A 20,291-nucleotide genomic window follows, 5' to 3' on the forward strand; every position below is an offset into this window, starting at 1 on the left:
TTCAACTGTTCATCTTTAACTCAAATATTTTGGTGTTTGGAATGGATCAAGAAGAATAGGGAAGGGATTTGAATTGCTTACAATTTGGAAAATTTTGGTGAATGCTTTTACGAAATTTGAAAAGTTTGGAATTTTTGTTGTTGTTTCAAGTGAAATATGGTGTGATTTGATTAGTAGTGGGTTTTGAGCCGAAGAAATGGTTTCATTGTTCGAATTTGTGGACATTGGGAATACAAAACAATACTTTTTGAAGTTTTAAGTAAAAGAAATATGGTAGTGAATGGGAAATTTCAAGATTCAATTTAATATATTTTTTTCATAATATACTTTCTTATTTATTTGTAATGAATGGTAAATTATTAATCTATAAATTTTTCTTGTAATATATTTATAATTATAGTAAATTCTTATTTTTACAAGAACTCAAATTTGAAAAAAACAATTACAATTTTTTTAAAATCTATATAAATTAGCTCATAGGCCAACAAATCCTTTAATTATGAGACAAAATAAACTGATTAACTCATAAGTTTTGTACATGTAAATCTGTTCTGACCTAGTTTTAGTGACCAAATGCGTCAAGGGCCAAACAGAAAAGTTTATTGTCATTGCCAGAGTTGTTACAGCCCTAAGTTTTATTCCCTTAACACAATACATTTTTCTTTAATTTTTAAATAATAAATGCAAATAAAGATGGTAAAATTAATTTATCTCCTCATTATTTTGTTAATTGAAACATTTAATACATTTTTAGTACTTAATATAATGAGTTGACTTTCTAACAAAACTGCATATAAAAAATATTATGCACGCGCTATATACACTTGTATTTATTATTGACGTAATCAATTAAAAGTCAAACTTACAAATTATTGAAAACAAATTCACTATTTATTTAAAGATCTTATTACAAAGTCGATTTTTAAATAATTAACTCCCTTCAATGACTAGAAAATTCAAGAGAATTTTAAAGGAAAAAAAACTTGGACACAAAGAACAAGTCTTCTGAGCTAAAGAAAAGTTGAAACTCCAAAAATTCCAAAAGAGAAGTTATATTGGCACTTTGGAAGGTTTGGATTATAGCAACCATTCAAAGGAAAAAGCTTACTAATCTCTTCTACTCCATTTGATTCTTCATAAAAGAGTGACTACACCTACATTATTGTGGAAACTATAGTATGAAAAAAATTGCATAGATTTATCGACAAATTTGTGATTTGGCTCACATAAATGTGAGAAGTGCCTAAGTACAAAATATTATATAAAGGATTCTCCTTCAAATATGTGACAACCATCTCTCAAAGTTATAATAACACCCACATATGGTAGGTATACTAATAAAAATAAATTGCATTATATATATTTTAACAAGTATTATTGCACCTATATAATTTAAAAGAAAGTGTCGAAAGGACATACAAGGTTAAAAAAAATATAGTAGAAAACAATACAACAATCTTTTACCAAGAATCAAATAGCACAGCACGGTAAAATACAGAACTTTCAAATAAGAAATTTAACTAATATATATATATATATATATATATATATATATATATATATATATATATATATATATATATATATATATATATATATATATGACATCCGGTAACGTTGAAAAATATATGTTACTAAAACATGAAAAATATTAGTAATGCTATTTAATAATATTTTTTAAAATGTTAGACATATTTTATTATTCGGTAACGACTTTTAGTAACTTGTTTACATGTTAATAGAAACATTTGTAAAAATGTTACTAAAAGTAACATTTTTTTTAATAGAAAGAAAACGTTATAAAAATGTTGTTAAATAATTTTAGTATTTTTTTCAATAAAAATTACAATGTTATAAAACTATTACTGAAAATTTAGTAATTTTTTTAATAGAAAAATAACATTCTGAAAAAAGTTGTAATACTTTTTTTTTTAATTAAGGAAACATTATAAAATGATACTAATGTAAAACATATTGTAATATTTTACAAAAAAAATTATTAATGTAAATATTCTCTAATATTTCATAAATGTTATTAATGCAAAATTTTGTAACATTCTACTAAAAATATTTTGGTAATATTTTTTAATAAAGAAAATATTATAAAAATGTTGCTAACGGAAATATTTTACAACATTCAATAAATGTTATTAATAAGTTACTCAAATTTGTTAATTTGTGTAAGAACGAAATAATTTGGTTTAAATTATGAGGGATTTAAATGAGATACAAATATTTTATTGATTAAGTTAAAAAGTTTATAGTAAAAAATTTAACTATTCAAACTTTATTTTTCATAAATATTATTATCTCTCTAAAAATCAAATTTTATCTATTTCTCTAAAAATTTTAGTTGACCATTTATTTTTTTCAAGATCTAAGAGATGCTAGCATAGGGGAGAAGAAAGTCCATCAATAAGAGTTTTGTTTAGAATAATCTTGTAAGGTTGTTTGCATGCATATTTGCATATGTAAGATTTCATGGGAAAAGATAAATCTATGTTAATTTAGGACCATAGTTATATATTTAATTTGAGGGTAAGAGTTTTCTGTGAGCATATTTGAGCTTCCTGTGTCAAAATAAAACTTATTGGGTTTCAACTTGGAACATAGGATTCTTCAGGTAAAAAAAACTACTTTGTATTATCTTAATGGATGAATATGTACTAAGTTCTATTTTTTATTGAAAGTTTCAACAAATTAATGTGGTATTACATGTTGAATCTGAGGCTCTTTGGTGGAGAATGAGCTTGTCCATTAGTTGTATGTGAATTTGAGGTACTTATATTGCATGTGTGTCTTATTTCCTTCGATGCATACAAAATTTTAAGGATTTCTACTATATACAAGTTTAATGTTCCTTAGATGCACATCGAGTCTGAAGTTTCTTCATTGCTGTTGAAAGTCTTACATCGATTAGAGATAAAACAATTGTATAATATATAAATAGGTGCAAACCTCGCCTTACAGAATCATTGGTTAAAGTATATTTAAAAGATTTGTGTTTTTTGGGCATATAGTTTCACCCGCTATCGGGCCACTATCAGATCACCCATTAATATCTACTTCCACACACGAGATGTATATATACCTCAGCATGAGAGGGGTGCGTTAGGATTGATTAGAGATAAGGCAATTTCACAATATATAAGTGGGTGCAAACCTCACCTTACAAGTCGATTTTGTGGGGTTGAATTAGGCTTAAAATCCACTTCTTGAGTTTGACTTCTTGAACTAGATGTTGAATTTAACGTCCTTCAATTATGTGATTTAGTATGAAGATTTTTCAATTGCATGTTGAGTTTGGGATTTTTTTAGCTACATGTTGAGCTTGATGTTCTTAAACTACAATATGAGTTGGTAGGTTTTGCCTTGCATATCAAACTAGAGTTCTTCCTTATATGTTTAATCAAAGTCTTTATTTTATTATAGTCTTAAAAGTGAGACAAATTCATTTGTTAGTGGTTTGAAAGAGGAATGTTGTTCAAGGTCCAAATGAGATAGTTTCATTTTTGTAAGTGTCTATGTGTTGGTGCAAGAGTAAGTCATAAATGAAGATACCATTCGAGTGAAGTTTTCATTTAATACCTTCGCTCAACAAATACATATACAACTAAGTAGAGATACTGTCTGAGTCACTTTAGTGAATTCTCCATTTGATATCCTCACTCAATGAAAACATATGCGCTTTAATGAATGTATCATTTAAGCCACTATAGTGAGTGCATTATCTCCTATTTTGATCCAATAAAATTATCTTTGTTCTAAGAAATATATCATCTAATGGCTTTATTCAAGTAATTTTTCGTAGTTTTTTAAAGTATATGTGTTATGTACATGTATATTCATATCTAGATATTATTGAATTGTATGTTTGAATTATTTAATGATTTAATTTAGGTGAATTGTATTATATACATATAATGCAAATGAGAATGACATGTTATTGTATAATGTGTAACTTGAATTTGAAATCGTGCAATTTGAATCGAAAAATATGAATATTGAGTATTTTTTGAAAAAAAAAAGTCCGGAAATAAATAATTCGTTTTTAGGAACATAAGTTTAAGAAGTTATGTTTTCTTAAAGTAATGCTTTTAAATACAATTTTATTTATTTTTAATTTAAATATCAAAATTGTATTTAGTATTATAACTTTTTTTTAATGTGTAAAAGTTACATACTTTTACTGAAAATTATGAATTTATGTTTTATCAATATATTTTCTTAAAATTTAGGTAAAGTCTTGTAAACACAACTTTTACGTAATTTAATTTGCATTAAATATTAAAGTAATGTTTTCAGGATAACTTCAGCAATATAGAAGAACAGATGCTATACATCCTCTAAAAGATGAGAATGAATTAAAGAATGGTGCACCACTAACAGTTTTTCTAATAAATTAATATTTTGCATGACATAAGCACAAACACAAATTTAGAAGACTCTGTAAGTTTTTTAATAGTTGATAAGATAAAGTGGAATTATATTTTTTATTAAAATATTTTATACGATTTATCTGTTATACTTCCAAAATATATTGAAAATATATTGATGTAAATTGATTTTAGTATTTTAAAAAAATTAAATTTTCTATATATAGTTAGTGTATTTTTAAAGTATTGTAACATCCCAAAATTTTAGCCTCAAATTAATAAGACATTGCACACATAAATATTCAGAGAGTACAAGTTGGTGATATGGAGGTATATAGAACACCAAACATATTCGAAACAAATAAAAAGCTAAAACAAGATACAAAGTTTCGTCCAGAGCGAGAGAAACTTAAACTACTAAGACTCCATCAGCTGTGGGCTCCATAATGAGCCTGATACTCGTCCATAATCATCAAGCTGTGACATCCCTATTATCGTTACCACTACTAGGGGTTCTCACATCTGCTCACATCAATAGGATTGATGATCATCGCAATGGAGGAAACCACACACACAATCATACAAACAAGCGAAAGGGTAAGTTAGTGTAAAAGATTCTTATATCATAACACTCAACATACAAGTTCATAGTCAAGCATAAATAACAAACACCACACAAGAGGTACCAAACCATATGAGACACCAAGACTTGACTATCCGAATACGCATCCTGAGGCACCACCACGAGATCTGTGGAATTATGTTCTAGCAGTGAGGCACCACCACGAGGCCTTTGTGGAATTACGTCCGTTCATGAGGCCCCACCACAAGGCCTTCGTGGAATTACCTCCTAGCCTTGAGGCACCACCACGATACCCTCGTAGAATTACGTCCTTACATTGAGGCACCACCACGAACTCTCACTAGGAGGGTCCATGAAATTACGTCCATGTGATAAGGCACCACCATGAGTTCCCATTATAGGGGTCATGGGATTACGTCCTACCCAAACCTTATTCACGCCTTACCAACAAATCATAAGTTTCCCATGCACACTAATAACATGTCATTTCATATACACAACCAATCATCAAACATATATCATGCCAAGTTCACTACCAACTCATTAATTCCAACCCATAACATACGTAGTACATGCATATCCACCCTCTCTATGTTTAAAACCAAGCAAACCAGCTAATCAAACAATCAACAATGTTCATGTAAGGAAAAGAGCAAGAACCCGAGCTAGGTCTTGCTCAAGCTCGGAGCCTTCGCTCAGGCAAGAGGAGTGCTCTCGCTCAAGCTGCAGACTCTCGCTTAGGCGAGACTGCAACAGTTCCCCTGGAATTTCACGGACTCTCACTTAGGCGAGGCTGTCTCGCTGAGCGAGACAGTTCGTCGCTCAAAAATACAGCCCCTCGCGAGCACTCGAGCAGAAAACTGGGTGAGTTCCTGCTATTCTCGCCTAGGCGAGATGAGCTCGCTTAGGTGAGAATAACAGTTCCCCCCACTGTTCCACGCATGTTCAACCAGGAACTCATTCACAACAACACCCAAAGCATTTTCACACTATCATGAGCAACATACTATCACCAGAAACACGAAACAGAACCAGGGCATGCAAAAAGTGAATTAAAAACATGAATCCTAGATTCCCTACCTCGAGTGGGGTTAAAATGCTAGCACAGAAGTCCACTGAGAAGAGGGGGAGTACGACAACTCAAATCAGTGCAGTAAAACTGGAAAACAGACGCACACTACTAAAGCATAATGTTTTAGATTCGACTCAAAACAGAGACTAAAGCACTGGAGTGGAATGGAAAGGGAAGGGTAAAGTCTACGTCCAACTTACCCGGAGGAGACTTTAGAGTGAAACAATGATTTCTCTGATTGCCATAGCAGAGCTCCACGTTTTCACCTGCAAGTGAGTAGGAACAATTTTCTCTAAAAATTGACAGAAGGAGGGTGTTAGGGTTGGTTTAGGTGGTTTTGGACACCTCATGAACCGGCCTTAGACCCAACAGATTGGAGCAGCCCCTTAATTATTAGGACAGAAAATAAATAGGCTTTACAAATATCAACAACTAAAAAAATCATAAAAAACCTAAACTTAATAAAGTAGCACTTTTTTTTTTTTTTAAGGTCACAAATACAATTTTACTTTAAACAATAAAAAATATAAAATATTAAGAATCGTGTTTTTAATACTACTTTTACACTAAAATTAAAAGAAAACTAATATAACTTTCTTTATAAAGTCATACTACTACATACAACTTATTCATTTACATACACTTTCTTTTAAAATATCTAGATTTGTGATTAAGAATTTATTTTGTATTATTTTAGTATTTTGAAAAACTATTTCCTTATAAGTTTGTGACTCTTTCACAATGAAATTCAACTAGAATGTCGAAGACCAAATAGAAATTTATACATAAAAGACTCGTTTTTTTTTTGACGAAGAAGAAATGGAAATTCATATGTAAAACATTTTTTGACGTTTAAGTTAATGTAAGAGCTTTAGAATAATATAAATAATTTATATAAAGAATCGAGTGAAAATAATGAAATTTTCTTTCAAAATTCTTGAACTCTTTAATGATAAGATTTTACCAGGCAGACATACGTACAAAATACTCTTCCAATTACGTGAGTACACGTTTTAGAATGTTATTAATATATTGATGAATAAAAAATAGTTGTATAAATATTCTCTATTAATAGGAAAATGGAATCTCATAATTTGGTTGTTATATTCATGTTTAAAGTTTTTCAAATAAAAAAAAAATTATTTGTATGCTTATTCGTTTTTCAGTTTATTCAAACAATAAAATTGGTTTACAAAATAAAATATATCCAATATTCAATAATTTCTCATGCTAGTTCGCGGAATCATTTATAACCTTTAAATGCATTCTTTTTATAAAAAATGGGTCCAAGTTATGAATACAATGATCATTTTTATTTTTATTTATAATGACTAATTAGTCAACATTTTTAAAATATTCGATTAATTGATGATAATAAAATCTATCTTAACATTTTTCTTTTCTTTTTCTATCGATAAATACTAATGTTATGTGATAGAAAAGTCAAATTCACCGCCAGCCATTCTCTATCATCACTTCTTCCACAAAATTAATTGGATCTTGTGAGATCCAGGAAATTCATAAAAATTAATAATTAATAAAGTATAAGAAATGAGGGGTTGAGACTACCATAAGAGAGTTCTTTGATAAATCCTAAACAAGAAACAATGTTAACCTAAGTGGTTTAGAGCACTTGATTATGTTGAGGGGACTTGGGTTCAAGTCCTGAGTATGTCATTAGTAGATTTATTTAATTCTGTTTTGTTTTGCAATTATATCGTGAACGTGAAAACATGATTTAGGTTCATACGAACCTGTGAATTAACAGGTTTGCTGGAAATCAAAAAGGTAGCAGTTTAGGTGTAGTAATGGCTATTAAACTTTAAATTTAAATTAATTTCGTTTTTATAATTTTTTTTATTTATTTTGGGCTGAATTGGTGAGAGGGGGAGGAGTGAGTGAGAAAACAAAGAGTCATATTGTGTGGCTAGGGAGTTCTGAGAAATTGCAATCCAGAGAGGGAATTAGAGTGGAAGCAAGAAGGGGAGCTTTGGGAAACAAGGAAGAATTCATTTGGAATTTGTTGAAGCTAAAACACCAGGTAAGGGGAGCTGATTTGCTTGTCTTTGAAATTGCTGTGTGATTATTCATCTCTGTGATTATTTATCTGCGTGACGATGCTTCCATGTTAACGTCACATATGCGTGCTGTGGTTGTTGGATAGAAATCGCATGCCATGATGTGTTGGACTCATCTTCTGTCTCTATCTGTCAAACATGAACCAATTTACCAGAAATATATGTTTTCTTTTAATTTTGGGTATTTGATTGCACATACTATTTTATTCGGCAACAATTGATATGCTTCTGAATATATACGATTTTCCTAAATTCAAATGCTGACTTATTTTTCCTCTCACTCACAAAAGTAATGTTCATTCCTTTTTTTTTCTCTTTCTTTCTTGTTACGTTCCCTCAATCTGGATAAGGATTTTGTTAAACACAAAAATCAATCATGAATTTCATGTGAAGGACGGGAAAAATACTTTTCTATGCTATAAGAATTTGGAGTTTTGGGGGATTGTTCATTTGATCAAAGTTTGCGGCATTATTATATTAAGTATATAAAAGTTAAAACTTCATGAATTCGTATAGGGTTTTGATTGCAATGATTTCTCATGGATTTTAAATTGTATAACCTATTAGTTTCTGGAAATGGTGAAAAGTTGGGGTTGTCAGGTTTGGGAGTGAAAAGAAAATTTAGTTATATTTTTTTAGTATCAGGTGTGGATAATGAAAATTATATATATATTAATTAATTATTGGATGTAAATCTTAGGTGGGATAATAGGTAGTGAATATGCTATCATGCGGCAGGTAAACTTTCTATGTATATGAAAGTGCAAGGCAATGGGTACAATTATATAAATATTATTTTAGTATATTAGTAGTCAGGGTTGCCTAGTTATCAATAATTAATAGGATGTATATATAATTCATAGGCTTTTAGTATACTGAGTGTTGTTAATTCACGTCAATTAAGTAGACTTAATTTTGAAACAATATATAAAGTATATAAAAGTTAAAGTTTATCTTTAATTTATACGTATGGCTTGTTTTGGATTTGTAATAAAAGTGCAGATTTTTATTTCGTGATGCTTGATAGTTTAATTACGTGTAGAGGGCAAAGAAAAATTCGGGTTCAGTAGTTTTATAGATCAAGACAGTGCATAAGAAATATGTCCTTATAGTCTTTTTTATTACTATTTATTTGGAGTGAGGTATAAGATTTTAATAATTATAAAAGTAACCAAGGTATATAATGTATATGCAGTGGTGGAAATTTAAAGTATTTAAATACTATTATGCGGACTGCATCGGGTCAGATGCAGTGAGTATTAAAATGTGTAATCCCTAAAAGTCAAAGATTATGCCTTATTGGACGATGATTGCGACTTTATTTAAACTATCGAGTATGATTAACTCTTGAATAAATTCAAGTGTTAGCATAGTCTCAATTGTGAATGTATACCTCTATGTATGAATAATTGATTTATGAGATATGTGCTATGATTTTTGGAAGTACCTGGCGCCTGACGGCGAGAGGTTTTTGCCAAGCGGTCTACAACGCAACTTTGTATGGCGGTGCCTAGGCAACGCCAGGCAATAGCGTGCGGAATATATATTATTTTGTAGCGTTTTACATCGATGGTCTTGAGGGTTTGGTCAGGGACATGCTGGATTAGTTACGAGCGGGGAGGTTCGTAACGGAGATTTGAGATGCGTGATTGATGCGGGCGGGGAGGTCCGTATCTGTTGTACTCTTGTGTGGGGATACGAGCGGGGAGGTTCGTATGTTCCATGCTCACACTTGAGGCTGCTATGAGTGGGGAGGTTCATAGTAGGTGTTCACGCATGTTGGACTACGAGCGGGCAGGTTCGTAGAGTTGAACTACGGGCGGGGAGGTCCGTAGAGTTGGACCACGAGCGGGTAGGTTCGTGGGAGCATGATAATCCCTAAGGACCAAGGTTGTGAATGGATCTTTCTTATATAGATTATGAGATTGGGGTATAATGTTATAGAAAGGTCAATAATCTAAAATTGATTAAGTTGGACTGGGTGAGGGTCAATTCTTATTATTTTATTGTTTGTATTATTTTTCTTTTCAGCTCACCCTTGCTTGTTTGTGTGTTTGTGTTTGGCGATGATCACGTGACTTGTTACGTGGGAGCAGACGTGAATTCAGGTGATTATGCTGATGCTTAGCAACAGAGCGGGGCTACCGATGGGGGATTTTCTTTATGTTATGTTTACCTACCTTTTGTAATAGACATTATGATGTTTTATCCATTATGAAATTGTAATAAAGATGAGACAGTACGAATGGATTATAGCGAGACAAGTTTGAAATTTCCTGCGCTTGGGAATTTATTGTAATGTCTGATTTTCTTAAAGTATATTTTGTGAAAAATCAGTTTTATCTAGTAATATCCATATGGGGTGTTACATTTGGTATCAGAGCATATGATTTCAAAATGATTTTTGGGCCTTGGGGAAGTGAGCTTATTGCGATTGTGAGATTAGTGTAAATTGACTGAATTGTAAGAGTTGTTGAGATATGTGTTATTGCATGATGTGTATTGCTAATGCATTTTCAGAGATAACTTATAATGGTGTATGATACCTATGTACCAGAAACTAGGAAATGGCTGGTGGAAGAGGTAGAAGAATTGGTGCCAATAACTCAGCTGATGAAATTGCCCATGCTATTCACCGATTGGTTGACGCTATGCAGCCGCAACAGGTGGTGCTACCACAGCCTGCACCACGACCTGTTAGCATGGACGATTTCATGAGGCACAAACCAGCCAAATTCAATGGCAAGGCCACTCCTGATGACGCAGATGCGTGGATCAGGGAGTGCGAGAAGATATTCCGTGTACTAGGCTGCTCAGATGAACAGAAGCTGGCCTGTGCCACCTTTCTCTTGGTGAGTGATGCAGAATACTGGTGGGTTGGCATGCAGCAACAGATGGGAACTAGGGAGGAGGAAGTGAGCTGGGAGAATTTCAAAAAGAGATTCCTGGAAAAGTATTTTCCAGATAGTGCTAAACATGAGAGGGAGGCTGAGTTCTTGACCTTACAGCAGGGCAATATGACTGTACAGGCTTACGTTAACCGATTTGAATATCTGGCGCGGTTTTACACACAAAATATCACAGAGGAATGGCGTTGTCAAAAATTTGAGAGGGGTCTACGACATGAACTGCTTAGGGTTCTGGTGCCACTCAGGATCCGAGAGTTTCCCCTCTTAGTGGAACAAGCGAAAAGTGTGGAACAATTAGAGATGGGGCCTAGTCGAGTAGCCAGACCGTAGAGAAATGTTGTAGAGGCTAGACAACAGAAGAAGCCTTATAATCGACCTCAGATGTCGTCACAAGGGTTGAAGTGTTTCCAGTGTGGGGGAGCACATTTAAAAAGAGACTGCCCCAGACTTGCTCGTAATGCAGGGAGTAGTGGAGGATGGCGGAAATGTTTTGTGTGTGACCAACCTGGCCACTTTGCAGACAGGTGTCCTAATAAGAAGACGGTCGCAGAGTCACGACCACAATTGCCTTCTACAGAGAGGCCAAGAGCAGCAGGGAGAGTGTTTGCGCTGACTAGCGCCGAGGCAAATCGATCAGGTAATCTTATACAAGATACGTGTGTAATGATGGGTCAGAATGTATGGGTGCTTTTTGATTCGGGAGCTTCACATTCTTTTATTTCCAATGCATGTGTGGGGAGGTTGGGATTAGAGGTTCATGACTTGGGGTGCGAGCTAGTAGTCTTGACACCGACGTCTGGGCAAGTTATAACAAGTACTAGTTGTGATGGATGCTCGATCGAAGTGGCGGGCCGTAGGTTCAAGGTGAACCTAATCTACTTGCCGTTGGAGGATTTAGATGTGATATTGGGGATGGACTGGCTGTCCAATCACCATGTGGTAATGGATTGTGGACGGCGCAGATTGATATTCCCAAAAACTGAAGGGGTAAAATTGATTTCATCTCAAGAAGCTATGAAAGAATTGAGAGAGGGAGCTACCTGTTTCATGATGATAGCTCAGTCAGAGAAAAAGAGTAGTGAAGAGCAGATCCGTAACATATCTGTGGTGGCTGATTTTGCGGATGTGTTTCCTGACGAAGTTCCTGGATTACCCCCAAGCAGGGATGTGGATTTCACTATCGACCTCATCCCTTGGGCAGGTCCGGTGTCTGTCGCTCCTTATAGAATGGCACCAGCTGAATTAACAGAACTCAAAAAGCAGATAGAAGATCTGTTAGGGAAGAAATTCATCAGGCCAAGTGCATCACCATGGGGAGCCCCAGTACTACTGGTTAAGAAGAAAGACGGGAGTTCCAGACTATGCGTCGACTATCGTCAGTTAAACAAACTCACAATTAAGAACAAGTACCCGTTACTGCGGATAGATGATCTATTGGATCAGCTGCGAGGGGCTGGGGTGTTCTCAAAGATTGACTTGAGATCTGGGTATCATCAGATTTTGGTCAAGCCTGAGGACGTACAAAAGACGGCATTTCGGTCTCGTTATGGACATTATGAATATGTCGTGATGCCGTTTGGGGTGACAAATGCTCCAGCGGTATTCATGGATTATATGAATCGGATATTCCGACAGTGTCTGGATAAGTTTGTTGTCGTGTTTATCGATGACATCCTCATTTACTCCAGAGATCGGGATGAACACACTGAGCATCTGAGGGTGGTGTTGGAAATACTCAGGGAACATCAATTATATGGGAAATTATCAAAATGTGAGTTCTGGCTGAGCGAGGTCCAATTTCTTGGACATGTAATCTCGGCTCATGGTATCGCAGTCGACCCTGCAAAAATAGAAGCCGTGTTGAAATGGGAATGGCCGCAGACGGTGACAGAGGTAAGAAGTTTTCTGGGATTGGCCGGGTACTACCGGCGATTTATAGAAGGGTTCTCCAGAATGGTAAGTCCTTTAACGCAACTCACGAGAAAGGACAAACCTTTCTTATGGACGGACCAGTGCGAGGCATGTTTTGAAGATATGAAGAAGAGACTGACCACGGCTCCAGTATTGGCTATTCCCGATACAACTCAAGCATTTGAAGTGTATTGCGATGCATCATACCAGGGGTTGGGATGTGTGTTAATGCAAGAGAAAAGGGCGGTAGCGTATGCTTCTCGACAGTTGAAGATCCACGAGAAGAATTATCCCACCCATGATCTGGAACTGGCTGCGGTAGTTTTTGCTCTTAAGACTTGGAGACATTACTTATATGGCTCCCAATTCCGAGTCTTTAGCGATCATAAGAGCTTAAGGTATTTATTTGATCAGAAAGAACTTAATATGAGGCAAAGGAGATGGATGGAGTACCTTAAAGATTACGATTTTGAACTCCTCTACCATCCAGGCAAGGCTAATGTGGTAGCCGATGCCTTGAGCAGGAAACGGGTGCATATGTCTTCACTGATGATGAAAGAATTGGAACTAATAGAGAAATTGCGCGATATGAATTTGGGTTTACAACTGGATTCTGATCATATCTGGTGCAGTATGTTAACAGTTACAAACACCTTCCTTGAGGAGATCCGAGAGGGGCAGGTGCATGATGCTAAATTACAACGGATTGTTGGATGGTTGGGTACAGAGAAAGGAAAGGAATTCAAGATGGGGGCTGATGGCATCTTAAGATTTCGAGATCGGGTTTGTGTGCCAGGGAATTGGAGGATGAGAAGGAGAGTTCTAGATGAGGGACATAAGAGCCGCCTCAGTATCCATCCGGGTATGACGAAAATGTACAAGGATCTTAAGGAGTCATTCTGGTGGCCTGGGATGAAAACCGATGTGGCGGATTTTGTGGCAGCCTGTTTAGTGTGTCAGAAGGCTAAAATTGAGCACCAAAGGCCAGGAGGTACCCTAGAACCACTGGAGATACCCCAGTGGAAGTGGGATGGTATCTCTATGGATTTTGTGACTCACCTGCCTCGATCTGTAAAAGGGCATGATGCCATTTGGGTAATAGTTGATAGACTTACCAAATGTGCGCACTTTTTACCAATCAATCTGAGGATGTCAATGGATAAACTCGCAGAGTTATACATCCGGGAGATTGTAAGATTACATGGGGTTCCAGCAAGTATAGTGTCAGATCGTGACCCGAGATTCACCTCGCGGTTCTGGCAATGTTTACAGGCAGCGCTGGGAACTCAATTGAGAATGAGTTCTGCATATCATCCCCAAACGGATGGTCAATCAGAAAGAACGATTCAGTCGCTAGAAGATCTGCTTCGGGCATGTGTATTGGATCATTTGGGTAGTTGGAATGAAGTACTTCCCTTGGTGGAATTTACTTACAATAACAGTTACCACTCAAGCATTGGAATGGCGCCCTACGAGGCATTATATGGGAGGAGATGTAGAACCCCACTATGTTGGTATAAGGATGGAGAGTCAGTGACCGTTGGGCCGGAGTTGTTGCAACGGACGACAGAAAAGGTCAAATTGATTCAGGACAGGATGCGTGCGACTCAGAGTAGACAGAAGTCGTATGCAGATAAAAGGAGGAGGCCGCTAGAATTCCAAGCGGGGGATCATGTGTTCCTACGAGTCACACCGACTACAGGCATTGGGAGAGCAATCAAATCCAGAAAGTTAACGCCGAAGTTCATAGGGCCATATCAGATTAACAGGAGGATTGGACTGGTAGCCTATGAAATTGCGTTGCCACCACATCTAGCCAACTTACACAATGTGTTTCACGTGTCTCAGTTGCGTAAATACATTGCGGATCCCAGCCATGTGTTAGAGACCGATGATGTCCAGTTCAGGGATGATCTGACCCTGGATGTGAGACCGGTAAGCATAGTGGACTCTCAGGTCAAGAAGCTGAGAGGGAAGGAGATCCGGACAGTAAAGGTTCTTTGGGATGAGGCAACACAAGAAGCAACGTGGGAAATGGAGGACCTCATGAAGGAATCATATCCACAATTATTTCCTGGTAAGTGAAATTTTCGAGGACGAAAATTCTTTTGAGTTGGGAGTAATGTGAGATCCAGGAAATTCATAAAAATTAATAATTAATAAAGTATAAGAAATGAGGGGTTGAGACTACCATAAGAGAGTTCTTTGATAAATCCTAAACAAGAAACAATGTTAACCTAAGTGGTTTAGAGCACTTGATTATGTTGAGGGGACTTGGGTTCAAGTCCTGAGTATGTCATTAGTAGATTTATTTAATTCTGTTTTATTTTGCAATTATATCGTGAACGTGAAAACATGATTTAGGTTCATACGAATGTGTGAATTAACAGGAATCATATGATAGTTTGTTGGTGTGCATGTGTTTGATGGGTAGGAAGGATATGGGTTCGAATCTCGGCTAGAATGAATATTACTCTTATGTTTTACTATTTTGCCAGGTGGTTAAATGATCTAGAAACTGTAGAAATTCTCTGGAAATCAGTTTTATTGAAGTTAATCATTCCATGTGTTCCTAAAAGAGTTGAGACATATCTAGAATTATTGTGGGGATTTCATCTTATTGATCTTTACTTGATGTGTCTTTGACATCATGTGACTTGGGATGTTTTGAACTAGAAAAATTCCTTTATCTTAATGTTAAACCTTGTTAAACTATATCAACAATAATAATTATTTTAACTTTTTAATTAAAAATATTTTTAGTGTACTTCATATATATATATATATATATATTAAAAATACAAAATTAAAAAATTGGAAAAAAAGTTGACAACTAATTTACCGAACTCATCCTTTTAACGAGGTGATTAGGATTTTCAATCCACTTTTCAAAGACAATAGAAGAAGACAATCTTATTAAATAGAAATAGAAGAAGACAAGATGGAATGACAACCTTATTAAATTTCCATTATTAATAGATGCTAATTTATGTATAATTATCCTTCTAACCATTGTACAAAGAATACTAGGTGCTTATATACTTTGTTTAAATCCATATATTTAACAATTTTAATTGAGCTAATTAAATTAGTTAGGTTTTTAGATTAATCTAATTGAATTCAAGTCAAACTAATTATACTCAAGATGATTAATTCATATTTAATTTTTAATTTATAAATTTATGTATAATAATATATAAAGAGAATTTTTTCTTTTATGTCGACATTTTATAATACAAATTATATCCTTTATAATATAACTATTTATTAATTTTTTTTATTCATCAATAATTATTCTCTTTATTCATTTTATTTTATTTTTAATAAAATATAAATTTATTTTATATATTAACCTAATAATATTAGATAACATTAGTGATATAATATTATTCATATTTAAAAGAATCATAGAATTCCACGCACCTGTACGTTAGTCTACTATAAATTAAATTCACGATATAAAGTTTTCTGTTATTGATAGTATTTTGTAAAGAATTACAGATTTTGGTTTTCTTTTGTCATTTTTATTATTATTTATTTCGTATAAGTAAATTGTAACGAAATATATTAGTTTATATTATTTGTTGATTCCATATATGAACGGAGTCTCGTTTTTTGTTATTTTGTGACACATTGTGTTGTTTATTGAAGACGACTTTCCTCTTATAAGCAATAGATTAGACCACATTTTATATAAACTCATTGGATGTGAAAGTGCAGCGTGGACTCAAAGATCAGTCAAATTTACCCGCAGATAATAAAATTATGCAACTGGTGGCAGAAATATGTATAGTTAATGTTTTTCTAAATGGTGGTGGAAGAAGAGATATGCAAGTGGTAGCAGAAATAGGAATAATTGAAGATGTTCAAATCAAGAGGTTGCAGAAAACAAGATAAGCTATTGTAAAACATCACAAGTCAGTCAATTTACCCCACAAACGACGATAAAGCAATGACACAATCACAAAAAGACCTTAGAACAGATCAGAGTCAAGTCAATCTTCCACATCTACACGCTCAAATTTCATAGCCGCCATCTATTAACACTCACCCCTTTTCTCTGATATAACCAAACCAACCACAAGTGTTTGCGTTTCATTCATGGCACCATAGTTGACCAAACCAACTCTCATCGAAACCATGTCTCTCTCCACTCCTTCCTTCTTCTTCCTCACCTTCTTCTTCTTCCTCTTCAATCTTCAACCATCTTTCTCCCAACACCAATTCTCATCCTTCAACATCTCAAATTCTCCATGGCAACCATCTCAGAACAGAACTCTTCTCTCTCCCAACAAAAACTTCACTGCCGGTTTCTCTCCCGTGCCAAACTCCAACAATCTCTTCATCTTTTCCATTTGGTATTCCAAAGTCCCTAAAACTGCCAACAATATTGTGTGGAGTGACACCACCCAAGTGAACAGTTCTGGCTCTCTTGTTATCACCTCAAAATCAGAACTTCTCCTCGATGGTTCACCCTTTCAAGGAACTGCCGACACTAATGCTTCCCGACTTGAACTGAAGGACAATGGAGAGTTGGCTTTTGGGAACTGGAGTAGCTTCAAGAACCCCACCAACACCGTTTTGCCCAACCAGAGCTTCACAGGGATTGAGCTTCTCTCCAACAATGGGAAATTCAGGTTCACCAAGTCTCAGTTTCTGGTCCTCAACTCCACCTCTGATCAGTACTATAGCACCCCAAATCCCTTGCTGAGCATGGACGATGCAGGGAAAATGAGCATGCAAGGTAACTCTTTTCTCACTTCTGATTACGGAGACCCCAGATTCAGGAAAGTGGTCCTTGATGATGATGGGAATCTCAGGATCTATAGCTTCTACCCTGAGCAGAATAACCAGTGGCTTGAGGTTTGGAAAGGGATATGGGAGATGTGCACGATCAAAGGCAAATGTGGGTCTAATGCAATCTGTGTGCCTGGAGAGGATTTGAACTCTTCCACTCATTGTGATTGCCCATCTGGGTTCACCCCAAACCAAGGTGGGTCTGAAGAGGGTTGCACAAGGAAAATCTCTCTCTCCCAAAGCACCCAATTTCTGAGGCTGGACTATGTGAACTTCACCAGTGATGGTAATCTGAACAAGATTAAAGCTGACAACTTCACAATCTGTGAGTCCGGTTGCTCAAGAGATAAAACTTGTCTTGGATTTGGGTTCAAATATGATGGATCTGGCTACTGTGTGTGGGTGACTGGAACAAATCTTCGATTTGGATACTGGTCACCAGGCACTGAGGCTGCCTTTTTTCTCAAAGTTGATAAATCTGAGTCAACACCATCCAACTTCATTGGCCTGACTGAGGTGATGCAAACCACATGCCCAGTGAACTTAAGCCTGCCACTGCCCCCAAAGGACTCAAACACAACAGCCAGAAACATAGCCATAATATGCACACTTTTTGCTGCAGAACTCATAGCTGGGGTGGCCTTCTTCTGGTCCTTCCTCAAGAGGTACATCAAGTATAGGGACATGGCCACCACACTAGGCCTGGAGCTTCTCCCTGCTGGGGGTCCCAAGAGGTTCACCTACTCAGAAATCAAGGCTGCCACCAATGACTTCTCCAATCTCATAGGCAAAGGAGGCTTTGGAGATGTCTACAAAGGTGAGTTGCCAGACCACAGGGTAGTGGCGGTGAAGTGCCTCAAGAATGTCACAGGTGGTGATGCTGAGTTCTGGGCAGAAGTCACAATCATTGCCAGAATGCACCACCTCAACTTGGTGAGGCTGTGGGGGTTCTGTGCTGAGAAGGGTCAAAGAATACTAGTCTATGAACACATTCCCTGTGGCTCATTGGACAAGTACCTCTTCAGGGTCAACAAGTCTCACAGTAATAACAACAACCATCTCAAGGACCAAACAAATCCAAACACACCACAGCAGAAGCCAGTTTTGGATTGGAGCATGAGGTACAGAATAGCCCTTGGTGTGGCAAGGGCTATTGCCTACTTGCACGAGGAGTGTTTGGAGTGGGTTTTGCACTGTGACATCAAGCCTGAGAACATCTTGCTAGGTGATGATTTTTGCCCCAAAATCTCAGATTTTGGGCTGGCCAAGTTGAGGAAAAAGGAGGACATGGTGACCATGTCAAGGAGGAGAGGCACACCAGGGTACATGGCACCTGAATGGATCACAGCCGACCCAATCACTTCAAAAGCTGATGTGTATAGTTTTGGCATGGTGCTTTTGGAGCTTGTGAGTGGAATTAGGAACTTTGAGATTCAAGATTCTGTGCTTAGGAGTGAGGAGTGGTACTTTCCTGGTTGGGCCTTTGATAAAATGTTTAAGGAGATGAGAGTGGAGGAGATTTTGGATGCACAGATTAGGAATGCTTATGATAGCAGAACCCACTTTGACATGGTTAATAGGATGGTGAAGACTGCCATGTGGTGTCTACAAGATAGGCCTGAGTTGAGGCCCACTATGGGTAAGGTGGCCAAGATGTTGGAAGGGACTGTGGAGATCCTTGAGCCCAAGAAGCCCACTGTTTTCTTCCTTGGAGAAGAGTAGCTTCATTTTTTTTTTTCTTATGAAAAAAAATACATACATTTAGTTTTCAAAGAAAGAGAGTACTAACTCTTTTTTGTGTAATGTAGTGTGATGAGATGTCTCTCCTTTTGTTTGATTCTTTCTTCTCAAGGCTTTCTTGTGTATCTCCCTACCCTTTTGCTTCATGGTATCCTTCATAAGAGCTAAAAATGATGGCATTGAAAAAGAATCAAAATGTATTGTATACCTTTAATTTACTATATCAATTGTGTGTTCTACATATCATATTAAGAATCTCAAAGTTTTTGAATTTCAACTTTATAATATATATATATATATATATATATATATATATATATATATATATATATATATATATATATATAACTGAAAATTACTGAGATTTAGGATTTAGGGTTTTAAAAATTATTTTAAAAACTTAGAAAAGAAGATTTCATTAAGGGAATATAGCTGACTTATTTCTTTCGTTTTGATATTATGTTGAAAAGTGTCATCCTTTATAATTTTTTGTACACTACACTTTCTCTTTGTAAAACATGGTTTTCTTAAATTAGATAGCTTGAAAGTTGAGTAAAGAGCAAATCTAACATTAAACTTTGTCGAAGAATATTACTTAATATCTTTTTTATTTAAATTAATTTTTAGAAAATATTTCAGTTTTAGATATATGTTTCAGTTTTAAAAATTAGTTATTATTTTAGATTAGGAGTGAAATATTGTAAGTATTTTATACTTGATAGTTTGTTACATTTTACCCTATATATAGGGTATATCAATAAAATACAACAACATGTTCCTCCATATAACATATCACATATATGTCTCATATATCTCATATCTCTC

At 35.4% G+C, this 20,291-nt stretch overlaps 2 protein-coding genes across 2 annotated transcripts; both read left to right on the forward strand.

Moving 5' to 3' along the window:
- The first annotated feature begins 10,676 nt into the window (after window positions 1–10,676).
- LOC114174409 lies at window positions 10,677–11,348 on the forward strand. Its single transcript, XM_028059250.1, has one exon. The coding sequence runs from the start codon at window positions 10,677–10,679 to the stop codon at window positions 11,346–11,348; it is 672 nt and encodes a 223-aa protein (XP_027915051.1).
- A 5,508-nt stretch (window positions 11,349–16,856) lies between these two features.
- LOC114173352 (G-type lectin S-receptor-like serine/threonine-protein kinase At1g34300) lies at window positions 16,857–19,687 on the forward strand. The gene has a single exon (XM_028057677.1). It carries the CDS (start codon window positions 17,070–17,072, stop codon window positions 19,446–19,448), a length of 2,379 nt encoding a protein of 792 aa, XP_027913478.1. The 5' UTR covers window positions 16,857–17,069; the 3' UTR covers window positions 19,449–19,687.
- Window positions 19,688–20,291: the final 604 nt, after the last annotated feature.

This window comes from Vigna unguiculata, chromosome 2 (assembly GCF_004118075.2).
Source record: "Vigna unguiculata cultivar IT97K-499-35 chromosome 2, ASM411807v1, whole genome shotgun sequence".
Taxonomy (NCBI): domain Eukaryota; kingdom Viridiplantae; phylum Streptophyta; class Magnoliopsida; order Fabales; family Fabaceae; genus Vigna; species Vigna unguiculata.